Here is a 20,136-nt window from a genome sequence, read left to right on the forward strand (position 1 = left end):
TTCCTCCTAATTATGGGGCTCCAAATTAATTTTTACATTTTGCCCTCAAATTTCAGCCTCTTTTAGGGCTTGAAATTATTTTGATCAGGTCTCCAAAATCCAAGCACTACACCCGTTCTTTAGGGCTTAAATTTTCATTGAGACTACACCCATTCTTTAGGGCTTAAATTTTCATTGAGTCTTGGTGGCTCAAGGCTCTAAATCTGAGCCACCTATACCATTTTGAGGAATTCACTTTATCTTTTTGTGGCTCCTATACCCGAGCCCCTTGGTTCACTCATGTGCTTGAATTTCTCTCCAAACAACATTCCATTTCGGCTCCTAAAATCGGCTCCCAATCATGTCAAGGACATCTGCATATAACAACTTATAAAAAGGAAGTTTTTGGCCTATAGTAGACTAGTAGTGGGACATTTGTATCATGCGCTTGAAATTTCTTCGCATATCCCTACCATACATAATATTTATGATTTTTTTTCTTCCAAACTTTGACATGTAACAAATCATGTCAACTGAACTTTTAAGGTGAAAATCCCCTCTGAACTATTGAGATTGTTGAATTTAAGTACTTTTATTCAATTTTAGTAAGGAAATACTAACATGGATAAGAGTTCAAGGAACATGATTTAGTACATGCTAATGTTCGATAGGTATAATTTGGTAGATATCAAAGTCTGAGGATCATGATTAGTACATGGACAATTACTGAATTAGTAAAATTGAATGAAATTGGACAAAAGTCATTAAATTCAATAATCTTAATAGTTCAGGAAGAATTTTTAACGGCCAAAAAAATTCAATAGATATAATTTGGTACATGTGAAAGTTCAAAAGTTAAAAATTAATATTAATATCTACTTTTTTTTATAACTAATATATGCAGCAATATATACATATACTTGAAGAAGTTGGATGTAGCATAGAACTCCTAGGTGCATAAGTGGAGTTTTCCTTGGATAATGGCACTCCATTTAATCAATGTTAAATAATTTGATAAATTATATTCAACAATTAAATTAATAATCACTTAACTAAATTAATTCACTCTTAATTTAGCTAAGCTTAATCAAATAATTAATTAATAGTATTTTTGATGGGTACTTGTTGAGAGTGTGCCTCACAACTTCTATACTTGAATATCTTTCATTGAGTCATTAAACTTTTTTCTGAAATTAGGGTAAAATATTTTATTTATTTTGAATTATTAGACCAAACATTTTTAGAGCAATAATGAAGCTGTTAAAATAGGTATAAGGGAAATAATAAAAAATTGGTCATTTAAGTAGTTTGTTGCTATTTTCAAAATTTTGGTTTAATTAACAACAAAATAAATAGTTATACCACAAATTTTTCTATTTTTATTATTACAAAGGAAATATTTATGGGTATATATGGAATATTTTAGGTGAATGCATTATGGTTGCCCCTATAGTTGGACAATTTTTTTTAGCACTTGAAGGAAATTAAAATGCAATTTCTATTGTATAATATTGTATATTGTAGTTAGAAGAGACATCAAATATTCATTTACAAATGTCAAAAATAGAATAATAAGTGTCACAAGTATTTAAGAAATAATATGTTAAACTAATTGCTTAAAATTTATTTTAAGCACTGTAAGTTTTTTAGAATTTCATAAAAATTAATAGAAACAGTATACTTAATATTATAACATGGCAAGTCAATTGTGAGAGAAATGATCTAGAGTTTTGTATAAACTATCTTCTAGGGGTGTTCATCAAACCGTCTATATTGTGTAAACTGTTCACACAATACCACATTGTATAAAAATTACAGTTTGAAATCTTTTGTGGTGCGATTGTAGTTTGTATTTTTTTCAAACTGCACAATGCGGTACGGTTTGCGATTTTAAGTAGTTTAAACCGCACCACACTATATTACAAAGTTACCAATTTTTACAATACGATTTTTATTTTTTTTCATATAAGAACAAATATATGTTATACATTATTTTTTTAGAGACAATTCAATATAATGACTTAATGATTCGTATATATGTTATGATGTTAAAACTTGAATAAAATTTTATTTTTAGTACTGTTAAAACTTTATAGATTGATTTAAATTTTTATTATAATATTTGATAATGATGATAGTGTAAATCGCTCAAACTGTATCGTACCATATTGTATTTTCGCGATGTAGTTTTTGCAGTTTTAAGATCTCGTAGTGCGGTTGTGGTTTGAGAAATTACAAAACTACATATGCAGTTTGGTTTAAAAAAAAATTACAACCTGCACCACAAATATCCTTACTGTTAGAAAAAATAATAGTAAATCCGAGATCAATTTGTATATAACATAGAACACAATAATAATATATAATAATTCGGTATGCGTACCTGATTGATCCATCAACTAAGTCTTCTTCCCTAGATCTCTAAATCAGAAGCAATTTATTTATCTGATTACCAAAAGTATACAATTGTGATGAGACAATATGTATTTATAGAGTTAGGGAGGAGACTTAGCTACATAACCCTAGTTGGACTGGGCCTACTCATCAAAGACTTCAGTCAACTAGAAAAGTATACACTTCTGATTCACATAGACTTTACACACAGATGCTAAACCCATTAACAAGTGATCACCAACAATATGAGTTAACACAGCAAAGAACTATCCAATCAATATAAATTTTAATAAAACCAATAAACTTTAATGTAAGTCTAAATAAAAAGTCTAACACTTACAACTTACTAACATGTTGTGGATTGATTTAAGCAAAAACCCATCTCTCATGATCGATGGCTAACACTCAAATTGAAGTAATAGATATTTGTTATAACTATAATATATATGTATATATATATATATATATTTATAATTGAGCTATAAAACAAAAAATAACCCACAATATGATAATAAATTATCTTAACTTGTGCATTTGAGCTCAAATTTTTTAACTTGTACACCTTAAATTATCTTAAATCTTCATAATAATTATGATATATATTTTTGTTAAACATTTGAAAACAATGTTATATAATTGGTTAAATTTGGTTACACAATGCAGGAGGCGTGCCAAAAATACTATATGTACTTGTGGACAATCTATTCTGTGGAACATATCCTCTATTTGTTCATGTAGTCTATACCCCTCAGTTTCTTTTAAATCAATTTACAATACATTTGCAGGGAATAAAAGATTTGTCATTTTTTTTAACTTGTACACCTTAAGTTATCTTAGATCTTCTGTTATTTGTCAGGATTTATGCCTCGAAAAGTCTATAAAAATATTTCTGATTATCAATAAAGAGTTGAACAATTTAGTATATGCATGAATGTTAAATTATTAATATTTATTATTGAATAATTTATATATAAATATTAGAAAATTCTTTATTCATATATGAGGATGTGACTTGTAGCTGTACAAAAAACTAAGATCACTTAGCCATGAATAAAACAGTCATCAACATATTAAAGTTTGAGAATCTTTAATCAGTGGTTGCTAGTACGGTCCATTGATGCTCGTTCTTCAGTGAAAGTAATCTCAGTTCAGATTACAGATGTAGTATGATATCAAAGTGAATGTGTTGTATATAATAAAGATTATATATAACAAGGACCGATATGAATGAAGCTATCTTTATCTAACATATCGTTTACTATAAAGACCTAATTCATATCATAACGATGTTTAATAGTAGATCGACCTAAATTCTGATTAATCATGAACTCATGTTCATGTTATTAGTTTCTTTGATTCACTCGTAAAAGTTTCTCAGAGAAGATGATTCTTACAATTTCTGTTTTGGGAATCTAATAATGTAGATGGCTGAGAACATGATTTACAATTATAGAATCCTGACTTTTCTAACGGATCGAATGCTAATTTTCTTTAAGTGTTAATTCTATAACTAGAATGTTGTGCACAAATTTAGATGAGATCTAAATTATACTTTAAATAGTTAATTAATAGTACTGAAGGATAAAGAAATAATTAGAAGGGTAAAAGGATAATTTGACCAAAACTAATTACGAACCAATACAGGGAGGGCTAATCACTGAAATTGATTATATTAATGGACACTGTAGTAAAACTCAATAAATATAATTCTATAATTACTAAGAGTTCAATTACATATATGTGGTGGAGTAATCTGTAATAACCAAAATATTTAGTTATTATTTTCTATTACGTTAGTCTAGATGACTCGATGTGGAAAATAGTGATTGCATAAAATATGTTATTAACTCATTAAAAAAAAATAGTATTCTTTAAAGTTATAAGAATAATTATATCATTTTTTTAATTTAGACTTAGCTAATTGATTATGGGCTTAAAGATTTAGTCCATTATGTGTTTAGGACTTATAGAATTAAGAAGTGATTATCATTAGTATTATATTATGATTATTTAGTTAATTGTTAAATAAGTGATATACATACCATTATGAAGTTATGACGTACAGTAAGTAATTTAAGAATAATGTTGTTTCATGTATGAAAATAGTATTAAGGTATAAACTTAGTTAGGGGATTATGGAAGTTGGGGACGTGTGCATGAATTATGTATAGTATGATAGAATCTTATGGTTACATTAATTAGTGGGCTTTAATAAATACAATAGATCAATTATTCCTTTTAAGCTTGGAATTTAAATAACAAACTGTAGTATCTTGTGGAGCACATTTAGCGTATAAGAATGTAGTTCAAGGACCAAGCCAATGAGTAGCACATGCATAGCACCTTTTTCTCAACATTTTGAGTTAATCTCTTCTAATTTGACTAAGTCTCAACTGAAATAGCATCAAGAACGAGTATCAATAATTATGTGTCACCTTATGATCTATCCATTAAATATTAGTTAACAAATATAATTTAAAATTTGAAATAGTATAGAATATACGGTTATAAAGGAGTATGATGGTGGAGGATAGCTTTAGGTGGTTACTTTCTAAGCCTATATATAGAGCTTTAGGTATTCATTCTTCACTCATCCCTTAAGCTATCACAAATATCAAAGATTAATCTCTCTTTCTTATCTCTTGCTACTACTCCCTATTTTGTCTTTTATGCCATAATATTCATTGCTTATTACCTCACGCCACCATCAATACCATCATCCTTCATCATTTTCTCTATCATCCTTTTTACAATTTCTTTTTCTATCATTTCACCACCATCTCAACACTAATCCCAACCAATTATTTTATCTCCATCATTCTTGTCATACTCACATATCACTATCACCAACCTCTTACGTATTTATATACACCACCATTATTTACTTAAATATATCAATATCATCACCACCATTATTTCTCTGCCAGGTTTCCTTTTGAATCTAAGGTATCATTCTATAATTTTAAGTTTGTAGATTCAATGTTAAGGTTTCGTGTATATATATATATATATTTATATATATATATAAATATATATATATTTATACCATTGTGATATGTTCTAATATTAATAAATATGAAATTTAGGTTTCATAAGAAAATTATTGTTTCTCAAGGATCACTCTTATTGCAATCAAGGCTATGACTCCACAATCGAGGTAAGAAAATTAAGTAGAAAAACATAAGTTTTCTGTATGTAATAACATTCATAGAAAGAGTGGGAATAGTAAAAGAGAAGTTAACTAAGGTCTTCTGCCTGACTCTTTATTGTCTGTTATTTAATGTACTGTATAATATATATTTAAATAATATATTTATAAGATTCATGTTATTTATGTATGTTTACAGTATTAGAGCATGGCCATTACTAAAGGTATATATTTAAATAATGTGTTTATAAGATTCATGTTATTTAAGATTGTATGTAAATAGTGTGTTTATAAGATTCACATTATTTAGTTATGATTGTTATGTTATTTAAATAATGCATAGTAGTTTGACATTATTTAAATTAGATAGATTATAGTTTATGTGACATGGTTTGACCGAGAAGATAATGGTTAAATACTTGATTGTTGAGTCTATATGGTAGATAGGGGGCCATTTAGTAGTGGGTACGATTTTACTGAACCCAGCCCTCCGCCATTTAGTCCAATAGCTCGAGTTTATTTGCCAAAGTCAGACTAGGGCGTAATCTTAGAACCTAGTTATTAGTGACTAGTGATATAATTAAGTTTATGTTTTGCTATCTGTCTAAATATGTGCATGTGCATTTTAGTTAGGATTTACTTTTATTTATGTGACTACCTGACACACATTTCCTTACTGAGTTTAGTAGCTCACCCTTATCAAATTACCATGTGCAGACCAAGGTAACTGAAGGTCTAGAATGCCGGTGGCGAGTGGAACTTTAGACGCTTGTGTGTGTGAACTCGCTGAGGGCCATATAACTGCGGGCGATCTAGGGCGCTCTGTTTATTTATTTACGCTATTAAGTTTATGTCGCAATTATTTTAGTTATTATTTATTATGTCTTTTGTACAAAAACTGGCCAGTTGTGAACATTTTCAAGTATTAAATAAAAATGCGACATTATGATTTTTCCGCGTTTAACGCTTGTAAACAAAATTATTATTTTTATAAAAGTACGGGCGTTACAGTTTGGTATCAGAGCCACAGTTATATCGATCCAGAACGTTCTCACGAGTTACACACATCAGCCAAAAAGTTCCCGCTTGCCACCAAGTAAGTCCATTATATATGCTTGCATTTTATGTGTATTTTTTTTTTTTTGTAATTTCTAAATTTGCATTTTACTTAAAAAATAAAAAACAAAAAACAAACAAACAAACAAACAAAACCTTAGTACCTATATCCAAGTTTAGGTACTACCCTTATGAAATAATTTTTTTTAATACATATAAATATATTTCAAGTTTAAAATAAAAATTTTGGGTGAAATTTTAGAACTTGATGTTAGATAGCACCATATGACTCTTGGAAAAAAAAAATTCTTTAAGTAACAATATAAAAAAAATGTGTGTTTTATTATTTTATGTGATTATTTATTTTATCTTTGAATAAATAGAAATTATTTGTGAATTAGTTATGTAAGTATGGGCATTTTTTTTTAAAATAGTGATATCTTATATAAGTTTATCTTCTTTTAGAGATTCTTAGAAACAAACAAGGAACATTAGGAAATAATGTCTCCAAGAAGACCAGTTCGAATCAACGGCAATAGATAAATCCATGTGGATGCAGCTCCAGCACCCGGAAGGGGAGGAGGCCGAGGTGATGGTAGACGCGGAGGCCGACGTGGAGGCCAAAGCGGTAGGGGAGGTAGACAAGGAGCATCGGTAGCACCGGTAGATGAAGTAGCACTCGAACAACAACAAGCACCTCCCAATGCTCAAGCTGAGATACTCCGAGAAAACGCTCGTATACGTGAGGAGCTAACTCAAGAAATTGCAAGGCTACGATCTCAAAATGAGGAGTTACGCCGGAATCAAAATCCACCTGTTAGAAACCTAGCTCTTCAACCAGCTGCATTGAATCCAGAACCAATACAACGTTTTGAACCTGTGTACGAGCGATTCAGGAAACAACAACCACCAATATTCAATGGGAGCTCGGACTCACTTGAAGTTGAGGAATGGTTACGCTCAGTGGAGTCCATATTGGAATATATGGACCTCAATGATAGGGAAAGAGTATCCTGTGCTGCCACCCTACTTAAAAAGGATCCACGGATCTGGTGGGAAGTAGTAAGACAGAGTCGCAACATAACAACTATGACCTGGTTGGACTTTGTTGATGTGTTCAACAGGAAGTACTACAGTGCTGCCATACTGGCTGCAAAAGAAGATGAGTTTATGAATCTGAGGCAGAACAATCTCACTGTCACGGAGTATGCTAAAAATTTGACCGTCTGGCAAAGTTTGCACAAGAGATCGTACCAACCGAGGCCCTTCGGGTCAAAAGGTTCTTGAAGGGGATGAACCCCATGATTAAAAAAGATGTGAAAATCAAGGTGGGGACCAACACAGTTTATGCTGAGGTGTTAGAAAAAGCTCTTGAAGCTGAGTTGCTCGAAAATGATATAAAGAAGGAGAATGCTGCTAAGTGGGAAGCCCTAAGAAACAATGGAGGAAATCAAGAGAATAAGAGAAAACACGAGGGAAATCACAGTAATGATCGTGATAAAAAGGGGAAAACAGTGGTTCAAAATAACAACAATAGGGTAAAAAGGTCCTATGTAGAATTTCCAATTTGCCCCACATGCAGTAGGAAACATCTTGGGGAGTGTAAGATGAAGTCAGGGGTGTGCTACAATTGCATGCAGCCAAGCCATTTGAAGAAAAATTGCCCAAAGGGACAAAAGAAGGAGAACCAAGCCGCTCCTGCTCGAGTGTTTGCTCTCACCAGAGGAGAAGCGGCCACAAGCAACACTGTTGTCTCAGGTCAGGTTTCTATTTACGGATTGCCTTGTAATGTTCTCTTTGATTCTGGAGCTATTCATTCTTATATAGCTACTAGGATAATTGATAGTATAGATAAGTCATGTGACCTACTTAGATGTGGTATTGTGACGGAATTACCTTCGGGAGAAACTGTGCTATCAACAAGAAAAATGCGAGATGTACCTATCATAATCGAAAGTAAAGAACTCATGGGCGACCTAATAGAGCTATATTGATAAAGTACTCTTTTTCCCCTTGGAACTAATTTAAAATTAGTTCCTCGTAGTAATTATTTTAAGGCATCATCATCTCATTATTACAAAATAAATAATAAACCAATTAAATTCTCATATTTTTGTTCAACACAAGATTGCTCTGCCAAACGTACTCTTGTATACACAGAAAACAATTTCACAAAATCATTTCTCCAAAGAAAAACCTCCATAAGGGTACACATTTTTTCTTCTTCTTCTTAATTAATATCATACTTATTTTGTCCTACTATATAAATATATTTATTAATTAATTAATAATAGGCAAATGGTGAAATTGAAGCTGATGGGGTCTGATGGCAGTGTTGAATTTAATCTGATGAAAAGTGGAAGGACAATTTGGAGATTTGTAAGGCCATATACAGCCAAAGGAGTATTGTTTAACTCTGCGTAAGAACTCTTCTTTATTAATCTTGTATATACATATAGATAGATACATTTGAGGATTGTTATTAGGCGTTTAGCCATTCTCGATATGTTGCGTTGCGGTTGGCTAGCGATATGCCCTATAAGTTAATATATTAAATTATATGAGACTCGATACTTAGTGATGCTAGCACCACATGTACCCTTTAACATTTCTCATATATATATATTTATATTTATATATATTAAACTTGGCTGTTATTAATTAATAACTATAAATTGGTTTAATTATTAATTAATATCTCTTTTATATATATATATATCTATTCTATATAAAGTGTGCCTATATAATTGAATTTTTAGTTTATGAGAAATTTATGGGTGGCATTTTATATATATATATATAATAAAATAAAAAAGTATTATTTATATATAATAAAGTAAAAAAATAAAAATAAAATAAATCCCATTAATACGAAACGCAGTCGTGATAGATTCGAACTGATATATATTGAAACAAATCTGGATTAAGTTTTTAGTAAAGATAATATTTTGCATTTTAAATTTGATGTCATTTTTCTCCATTAAAAATATGCAAGAATGGGACAGCAAAGACAGAGCTGGCAATTCGATCTGTGGCCGTTGACATCATTACGATGAACTCTAAATGATTGTACCAAATAATTAGGCAATGGATATTGGATTGTAGGGTCTTCGGCCAATTCAAGGTTTTAAATTTATTTAGGCACTATGAGTGGCACTTGGTCGATTAATTCTCAAGCTTCAGGCATTTTTGAATTATTGTTTACATGACGATTTATAAAATATATATACCAAAAAAGATTAAAAAGAATGGGTTAACAATTATATATCTTCAATTTATTTTATTCTTTGAATCATTTTGTTAAACATATCTCTTTGTGAGCCAATTCATCAAACATGTGTATTAAATTAGAGAAACTGATAAGTATTTATAGAAAGAATAAATCCTTGCAAATGTCACGACAGTAACCCAAAACGAAATCAATTCAAACTCATATGAAACTGCAACCTTGGAAAATATATATAACAAAATTTCATCTTTTAAAAAAATAAATAATAATAATAAAAAAAAAGAATAAGATAAACCCACTTAAGAATGGAATTGAAAGCTTTGGATCCGCACGTCTGGGCGTTCAGGGATTTCAATTTCAAGCGAGAGGAGAAGACTGAAGTGAGAAAATCCAAGCACTCGGGGACTTTTCCTTTTTTATTTATTTATTTATTATTATTATTATTGTTATTATTTGTGATGAGGCTAATTCTTTAAAGTTTGAAGAAAAAAAAATCTTTATTTGAGAGTGTGAAACCAGAGATAAAAAAGGAGGATTTTTCATTTTATTTGAGAGTGTGAAACCAGAGATGAAAAGGATGATTGGCCGAAGACCCTACAATCCAATATCCAATGGCATCAAATGCTAGGTAAGATTTTAAATTTAATTTTAGGTTTTAGGTTCAATTGTTATGTTATTCAGAATGAAATTCCAGATTTTTTTTTTTTTCTATTTTGTGTGATTTTGGATGTGGGATGTGATTGTTTTATTTTGTGTGATTTTAAGAAGAATATTGTAGCTACACATTTTACAAAAAAAATTAAATACTCATAAAATTAAATACTCATAAAATTAAATACACATACTATTATAGCTACACATTTTACAAAAAAATTAAATTTTTGTAGACTATATTTATAATAATTATCATACTTACTTTATTTTAAGGGCGGAGAGTAACGAAACAGAAATTAAAAACGCAATAGCAAACTGCTTGACATATGAATCTTCTCCAAAATCTTTTGTTGGATTACACGAAATAGTGACTAACATTCAAATTTCAGAGTTGACGAAAAATCTGCAACTGAATGAGGTAAAAATCTGCTTGACATATGAATCTTCTCCAAAATCTTTTGTTGGATTACACGAAATAGTGACTAACATTCAAATTTAAGAGTTGACGAAAAATCTGTAACTGAATGAGGTAAAAACTACTACAATATTTACTTTATAAAACTTTTGTTTCAATATCTTACTGTTATTAACATCATTTGATTTGGATGTAGAAAAAATATTTTTGGATTGAGGCGGCAATAAAAATAACTGATACTCTCCAGAATTTTTATTACATGTCATGTGACGCATGTCATAAGAAAATAGATTTATACAATCGCGATGAAAAAATCATATGTGACAAGCCAACATGCGGCCAAGAAGGATTTCCTACACCACAGTATATTACAAAAAACTTATGATGTTATTGATATTAAGTTAAAATTAAAAAATAATACTAACAATCTTATTATGCATTTTACAGTGCTATAGCATATGTTGAACTTGATGACAATACAAAGAGCCTATCTGCTGTCATGTTCACAGATATTGTGGAAAAAATATTTTCATGTACTGCTGTCAAACTAATGAAATATACAGCTGTAGTTTTTTAAAAATAAAATAGTTTTACATGCCTTTCATAAGTTGATTTTTTAATTAAATAAATTATGCACACCATGTCTAATCATCTTAAATGAAAATACATCACTGTTTGCAGGAACACCGCCGCTTTGTCGATACTACCATATTCAATTTATCAAAGAAAAAATGGACAATCCAGATATATGCGGACCCGGCTAGAATGAAAAGTGCAAAATACAAAAATTACACTATTGTCTCTATCGAAGCAAATGAAGATTGAAATCCACTAATGACTATCATTAGTTTTCTTATCTACAATTTTTAGACTAATGTTATCTTCAATTATCAACAATTTAGAGATTGATTATTAATTTTCTTTTTATCTTACACCCATTTAAGTAATGTTTCTTTAAGTATTGAAACACTAATTTTTAGTTTATTTTTGGATTAACTTAAGAACATATTTAAATCATCAAGCTTTCTTAAACACTAATATATTGCATTCGGTATTCACTTTTAATTGACAACATTATAAACTATAATATTTAGATACACATAATAATAATCTCACCTAATAACTAATAATATTTTTTCTTTAATTTTTAATCGTATCACTTTGAAATAATATTAGAAAACCTAGCATAAAATTTAGTATACGTGTCTCGCACGTACGTATTTGTTAGTATATATATATATATATATATATTAATTGTTTGTATGTATATATGTAGTGCTTTGTTTGCAAAAGAGTTGGTGGGGAACCTGAATCTATGTAGTTGGAGTTTGATTTTGAAGATACCCTCTTTTGTATTGGTTATTCTTTGTATCACAATATGTATAAATGGCATCAATCAAATTTATGATCTCGACATCGACAGGTAATATATAGGGCATTTTATAATTTTGTATACATTATTTTAATTAATTACAAAATATATGAACAAAAAACTTATTACTATTTTCTCATACATTTTTATATATATAATTAAAAACTTTTTTTTTTATTTTTTTTATAATATATATAGTAATAATTATTGATTATTATATACATATTTGGTAATATTGGCTATGTTTATTTTTATGTTTACAATTATAATAAATATACCAATAATATAAAACATTTTATATATGTGTTTATTTTATTTTCTATTAATTAAACATACTAATTTAATAAACAAAATAATAATATTCACGTAAGTTTATTATATCACTCTAGGTGTGTTATGTTTATTTTTTAGTAATTTTTTAGAAAATAAATAATATATATAAAAAAATTATTTATCTTTATCTCTTTATTTATTTATTGTGTCATGTTTATTTTTTCTAATTAAATAATTTTTGGAGTTTATAAAGTTATGTTCGCTTATTTATTTTTTGATGTAAAAATTATACTTCAATAGAAAATTCGTTCACTAACTCATTAGAAAATAATCAATGTACAAAAACAATAGAAACAAAATATACTTATTTTAGTATAGTATAAATTGGCTACGTCTATTTTTATGTTTACAATTATAATAAACATACTAATAATATAAAATACTTTATATGTATATGTTTTTTGTTTTCTATTTATTAAACATACTAATTTAATAAACAAAATAATAATATTCATATATGTTTATTATATCACTCTATGTGTCATGTTTATTTTTAGTAATTTTAAGCATTGATTTATATTTATATACATTAATGTTTATAATTTTGATATTGTATTTTATTAAAAAAAATTATTAAATTATAATAATTCATACTAAAATAGATAATAAACATTTATTTTTTAATAAAAAAAATATTTAATTTGTTTATTTTTATAAAACTGTTTAATTAATTTTACGAAATTGTTTATTTTGAGTTTTAATAAACATATATTTTTTTTTTTATTTAATGATTAAAATGTATGATTTCATGTAATAAGTTTTCAAAATGTATAAATTTTTAAAATTGTTATAAATATTAATAATTATGTGGATGTCCAAATCTTTTATTTATTACCATTAATTGTAATTAACATTCTTCTTTTCTTAGTTTCCCTTTTTCTTAGTTTCTTAATATCTCACTCTTGTATTTGTATAAATAGGGGTTCACCCCATTGGAATAAACAACTCAGAAATTCTCATTCACTTTCTCTTTCTCTCTTCATCTTCTTCTTCTTTCTTCTCATCTACTTTATATTATTTTATATTATTTTATAACACGTTATCAGCACGAGTCTCTGCCCAAGCTTCAAGCATGAGTCTCTGCCTAAGACCCAATGTAAGTATTTTGTTAAAGTTCTTGAATTGTTTCAAAGTCACGATACACTAAATATATATTTATATATATACTCATCTGACTGAAACAATTTCAAGAATCATTTGGTTTCTTTTTTCTTTTTATCTATATATCTATATATTATATATGTATGTATATGTTTTTATATATTTATTATTAATTTCATATATATATTATGTTCTTATCATTCATAATATTTACAATATATGTGTGCCTATGATATGATAGAGAAAATCTATATAAATTATACATATATCCAAAAGATTATGTATTATCGATAAAAATATTGCATATATCCTAAAGATTATGCATCATCGATAAAATATTGCATATATCCTGAAGATTATGCATCATCGATAAAAAAAATTGTATATATCCTGAAGATTATGCATCCTCGATAAAATATTGCATATATCCTGATGATTATGCGTCCTCAATAAAATCTTGCATATATCCTGAAGATTATGCAAACGTAATATTCATTATATAGTTGATGGATATATAATGAAAGAGATGAATACATATTTATATATATGTTCTTGTATTCTTTGAGGACAATGAAAAGTAATTTAATATCGATATAGATTTTGTCAAACATTTCCTGAAGTAAATGTTTTATATTTGTCAAAAAAAAATGATTGTATTTATGTGAATACAACTAAAGAATCATTAAAAATGATTATTATTGATGCAATTTTATAGTGGGTTTTGAATATCCAAAAAGAATATTAAGAAAATTGCATTGAAACATCAAAGTATAAGAATAACAATGAGCATGACTAATGTTATTTAAATACATGAGACATGTATTTATTGTTCATCATTCCCTGCAGAGAATGATACGAATTGAATTCAACTACTTTCAAAGATTGTTTGTATTAGTCATGTTACTATACATTGTTATTACTTGCAATGTTGGAAATTATTGCACGTGACATATATTAAAGATCAAATTTTGCATACATCTTGGAGATTATGCAAAAATTGTATTCATATATTCTTTGAAATATTGTTAAAGAAATTGTTGAGTAATTTCTTTTTATATATGAACAAGTAATAAATTTTTAAGAAATTTATAATAATGTTCTACTTGTTCAACGTCATTCCTCGAAGTGAATGTAATGATTTTAAATAATCAATGGCATTGTTTGCTACTCAAATATTTCCAGAAGAAATTGGAAACAACCAAAAGATGAAATACCACACACAATCAAAGTGCATGAAATCTATATATCGTGTGGGATTGAATAATAGTAGTCGCGTACCTGTAGTACGGACACACTTATAATCAAGATAAAAGTATATTTGATTATTGAATAAGTGTGAATTGTACAAATTTATTGTACATTTAGAATATTTAAATATCATTCCCTAAAGAGAATGAATAGACATGAAATTCTATTTCAAAGAATATAGATTTCACATATATTGGCAATGCCAAAAGCAAATTAATATATACATATTTTATTATTTCTTGAAATCAATAGTTTCAAACTATTGTTAGTACAGGATATGTATATATATATAGTTACTATATAATTCAGTTTGCATATTCCCAGAAGTGAATATATAACTTACTAACATTTGTTAGTGATCCAATATAATCAAAGTGATAAAGAATCACAAAATGATTATTTGAAAAGCTTCCTGAAAAAGTCTTACATACAATTGCTACTTGGAGTAGTAAAATATATTTGTATGTACCTAGATGTATAACTTTTATCTAGTTATAAAAGTGATAAGAAATAACTTATTATATGTACTGGTTGTACATTTAAATATATAATATATCAAGTCATGATAATTAGACTGATGAATAGTCTATTAATAAATTAGACGACTTGTTAAAAAGATACCAGGAAAAATGAATGATATATTATGGTTATATCTATTTGACCATTACAATAACATGATGAAATTGTCATGTATCTTTTAAATTATACACATCATTGAATTGATGATAGTGATTCCTGAAGAAATATAAAGTTTGATAAACATAATAGTGACTCCTGAAGAGTGTATATGTTTTGGAGAATAATATAATTATATTATTCGTGTATATAAAAATGAAACTTTTTATGATTACTTATATGTTGTAGTGATTTTACATTACCTTGTGAAAGTTTCATTGAAATACAAATTATAGTGAACCTGAAGTTCATAAATTGAATTATTTTGACATGATCAATCATATGCAATAAATTGTCAAAGAATTTGACTAAATTTTGTTGAAGAACCAGAAGATTCTTCTCATTGTTAATTTATAAGGCTCAAAAGAAGAATGTGCATATATTTGCACATAGAAAATATTTAAATTATATTTCCTTAACAATCTTGAGCTATTGTTAGATTTTTATTGCATAGTTTCTTATCGATGTGATAAGATTATATAATCATGCATTTACAAAATGTGTAAATTTATGTATTTCTAATTATACACGTATGACTCATTCTTAGAAATGAATTAAGTTCATAAGGATTGAACTTGAAACTAAAGTTTATTGAACCTAAAGTTCAATGTCATATAGTATATATGAGTTTAAACAAATATTGATTCATTGTGATATATTGAAATCCCTACAGGTGTATTAATATTATTAGATATCACAATTTTTAAAAAATCTCTCGATCAGGGGGAGAGAAGCAGTTGGGATCGATGATAATTTTTAAAAAATGATCCTTGCACAAAGTATATAAGAACAATATAGTTCAAAATGATATATACCAACTGCAAATCAATATTATTCAAAGTTGAGATAGAATGAGTTGAAAACGCCTGAAGCGTAAATGAACAATGTAGAAATTATTAATAAATGTTCATTTGATTTACCCTGAAGTTGTTAAATCTAGAGGTACTCATGGAGATACCTTAATGTTATAAAGTATTAAATGATAACCGTGATGAAAACGGTACTCGAAAAGACTCCCAAGAGAAGTTAGACATAACACATTTCATCATAATTGAATCCCTGAAGTGATTCGTTATAGGTACCTATAAATGATAAACATATTTGAAAAATATTTAATTTAAAGAGATCTCTATAAGTTATGTCAATATGGGAGGAAATTATCATTTATTGAAATTTTTGTCGACAATAAATATTGAATGTTTGCATATGCAATAAACTAACATGAGATAGCAAGGATCATGGTATTAGATTTGTCGAGAATCATCGACATATATTTTGATTTTTGGCCAAAATATTATGACGCAATCCAGGCAAATTTACTCACATAAAGTGAAGTAAGACCTGTAGGGTGTGCAAATAAATATTTCTAATGAGAAATTTGCATATATGTATTTGTACATAATGAATTGTTGTACAAAGTTTGCATAGACATGAGATTGATTGAAGTAAGGCTTAAATATTGAGAAAATATAATCATGATTTGATTATAGCCTGGAATATATTTTATGAGAATTTATAAGCGTCACATAAATGTTGCAACAAAAGATTATTTATTTGGAGCTCCTAATATAGTGAGAATTTGAAATAAGCCTTATCTAAAAATTCTAGAAGAATTTAATACATGTCTTAAGTGATATAAATTCTAAGTCGCGCGCACTATATGACAAAGATCTTTGTATGAAATAAAGACATGTAAGTAAATTATTGTTTGAAAAATACGTATGGTTGTCTATGCAGTATAGATACGTAAATTATACGTTGTGATAGACTCTTGAAGAGTTTTTGATTAATTGCAAAACGAACTTTTATTTCTTTTGTATATCGAGAAATATTAAATGTATAAAGTTTGTTCATTAGTATTGAAGTCCTGAAGTACTTCATATGTATTAAGAATTATAGATATATGATCATTTGATATGGAAATTAAGATCATAAAACAATATGGTATAAATATATGGTCTTGGAGTACCATCATTGTCACAAATGAAAATTTATAGTACCATTAATGTGTTATGTTCATATCTACTTGAAATTTTAAATTTTCGTATGAACAAAATTGTGTACACACATGAATGATACAATTAGTTGGATAAAGACTAATGTTCCACGAACCCCTTATCTATAATTTAGAAGTCCATACATACTCTGGAAGAGTTATAGAAAATATATGATCAAAGATTATATATGGTGATATTTTAAAAGTGATAAAAATAATCTTATGAGATATATTATCACCAAAAGAATTATGGATCATATGTGCATGAGTGGGAGACATATTCATGTTGCACTCTTTTTCCCTTAGTTCAGGTTTTGTCCCAATGGGTTTTCCTGGCAAGGTTTTTAACGAGGCAACTTGCAAATAATTATGAATATGAAATATATATTGTACTCTTTTCCCTAGCTCAGATTTTGTCCCACTGGGTTTTTCTGGCAAGATTTTTAACGAGGCAATTATAAATTATGTTAACATACTTGCATTTTATGAAGCAAGTAGAGAATGTGTGTGAGTGAGATCATTGACATAGCATATTTGGGAAACATATGGATTGCACTCAATAAAGAAGTATCAACCCAAGCAATTCTGTATGGATAATACTGCTTGCATCGTTCAACTAAAAGGATGGTACATTGAAGGAGATAGAGTTAGAACACATTTCACCAAATTCTTCTTTATACGCTTCAAGAAAATGCATATTGGTGTTCAACATATTCAATCAAGTGTCAATCTTACAAACTTATTCACAAAGTTATTACCAACATCAACATTTGAGAAGACGGCAAACAAGATCGAAATTTGTCGATTAGAAGATCTCCACAAATGCCCAAATGAGGGGGAGTTAGTTTACACTATACTCTTTTTCTTTTGATCAAGTTTTCAGCAAGATTTTTAATAAGACAGTTATTATGGACATCCAAGGGGGAGTGTTATAAATATTAATAATTATGTGGATGTCCAAATCTTTTATTTATTACCATTAATTGTAATTAACATTCTTCTTTTCTTAGTTTCCCTTTTTCTTAGTTTCTTAATATCTCACTCTTGTATTTGTATAAATAGGGGTTCACCCCATTGGAATAAACAACTCAGAAATTCTCATTCACTTTCTCTTTCTCTCTTCATCTTCTTCTTCTTTCTTCTCATCTACTTTATATTATTTTATATTATTTTATAACAAAAATAATTTTTTTGCACATTTTTTGTAATTATGTTATTTTTATTGTACATTTATGAAAAAAACTCTAATATATACCATAATATAATCTATTATTTTATAATTAGTTTGTTTGTATTTTTAGATTGAAAATTAAAAACAATATCGAACCTACTCTAAAACACCACAATATAAAAAACAACTTAAAGAAAGTTATGATTTCATCGCTACTGGAGTTCTCGTGAACCCTTAGAAGAAAAGAAGAAGAGGCATAAGAATGAAGTTTTTTTCTTTATTACACATTTTTGTTTAGCTCGCCTCTTCATTGAAAATCCATTTGTTCAATGGCTTAGGGGCTGTTTGGCTTCAAAATTTAAAAACTGAAAAGTTTTTAAAAATAGAAAACAGTTTTTAAAAATTAATAGGAGTTCTTTGGCAAAAATTTTTAAAAACAGTTTTTTAAAAACTGAGTTTTAAAAAACTAAAAGACAAAAAACATCAAAATGTTGTTTTCAATTTTCAAAAGCTATTTTTATTGTCTAACATATTATATTTTATATTTTTGCTCACATACTCGGATCTTAGATCCGGACCCGAATGGGTTCATATTATGGTATGCTGTTGAAATATTGATTTTTTTAGTAAGAAAAAATTAAAAATAGTTTTAAAAAAACTTGTGCCAAACACCATTCAATTTTTAAAATGATAAAAACTGTTTTCTACTCTCACTTTTAAAAACACAATTTTAAAAACTGAAAACTAAAAACACAACCAAACAAGCTCTTAGTCATTGATAATTTTCGGTTGCTTCAATTAAAGAACAACCTATAATTTAGTTATTTTAGTAAGTAAAAGATGTATATTGGTCTTAGTTTGAGCAATAAACAGATCTATGATGAAATTTACAATTCAAGCCTCTTCAAACTCTAATTATTCTCCCCTCTCCTCGCAAAAAAACTCTTTAACTTATTTAATTTAAATAGAAAAATAATACAATACAATATAATATTAAAGGCTTCAATAGTTAAACTAAAAAAATCTACCTGCACTAAGAATTGTTTAATGTGTATTTTTTTTTAATGGTTTCAGTTTAAAAAATTAGTTAGGTACATGCAAGTATACATTAGATAATGTGTACGGGCTGGTCCTAAGATATATGGGGCTTAAGATAAAATTAAATTTTGGGGCTCTTATATATAGTTTAATTATTATTAAAATAATATTTTTAATGCTTTTGTGTAATGGTAAAAATTTTAAAAACTCTTTAAGAGCTCAAAGGCTCAATCTTTCATATCTACACATTAAATATTTTTTAAAAGAAATAGAAAAGTAGAATAGGGATTGATTTCTTGACCCTTTACCACTACACCAAACAATATT

At 27.8% G+C, this 20,136-nt stretch overlaps 2 protein-coding genes across 3 annotated transcripts in view; both read left to right on the top strand.

Annotated features, from left to right (window-relative positions):
- LOC115707809 (2-acylphloroglucinol 4-prenyltransferase) overlaps positions 1 to 3,295 on the top strand; it is a 52,915-nt gene extending 49,620 nt beyond the window's left edge. For both annotated transcript variants that reach the window (XM_030635882.2, XM_061107284.1), the window contains one exon: positions 3,037 to 3,295. In XM_030635882.2, the coding sequence (XP_030491742.1) occupies positions 3,037 to 3,111 (75 nt within the window). In that variant the 3' untranslated portion in view covers positions 3,112 to 3,295. The remainder of the gene's footprint in view (positions 1 to 3,036) is intronic.
- A 4,574-nt stretch (positions 3,296 to 7,869) lies between these two features.
- Positions 7,870 to 8,571, top strand: LOC133031946 (uncharacterized). The gene has a single exon (XM_061105741.1). It carries the CDS (start codon positions 7,870 to 7,872, stop codon positions 8,569 to 8,571), a length of 702 nt encoding a protein of 233 aa, XP_060961724.1.
- Positions 8,572 to 20,136: the final 11,565 nt, after the last annotated feature.

Source organism: Cannabis sativa, chromosome X (genome assembly GCF_029168945.1).
Source record: "Cannabis sativa cultivar Pink pepper isolate KNU-18-1 chromosome X, ASM2916894v1, whole genome shotgun sequence".
Taxonomy (NCBI): Eukaryota; Viridiplantae; Streptophyta; class Magnoliopsida; order Rosales; family Cannabaceae; genus Cannabis; species Cannabis sativa.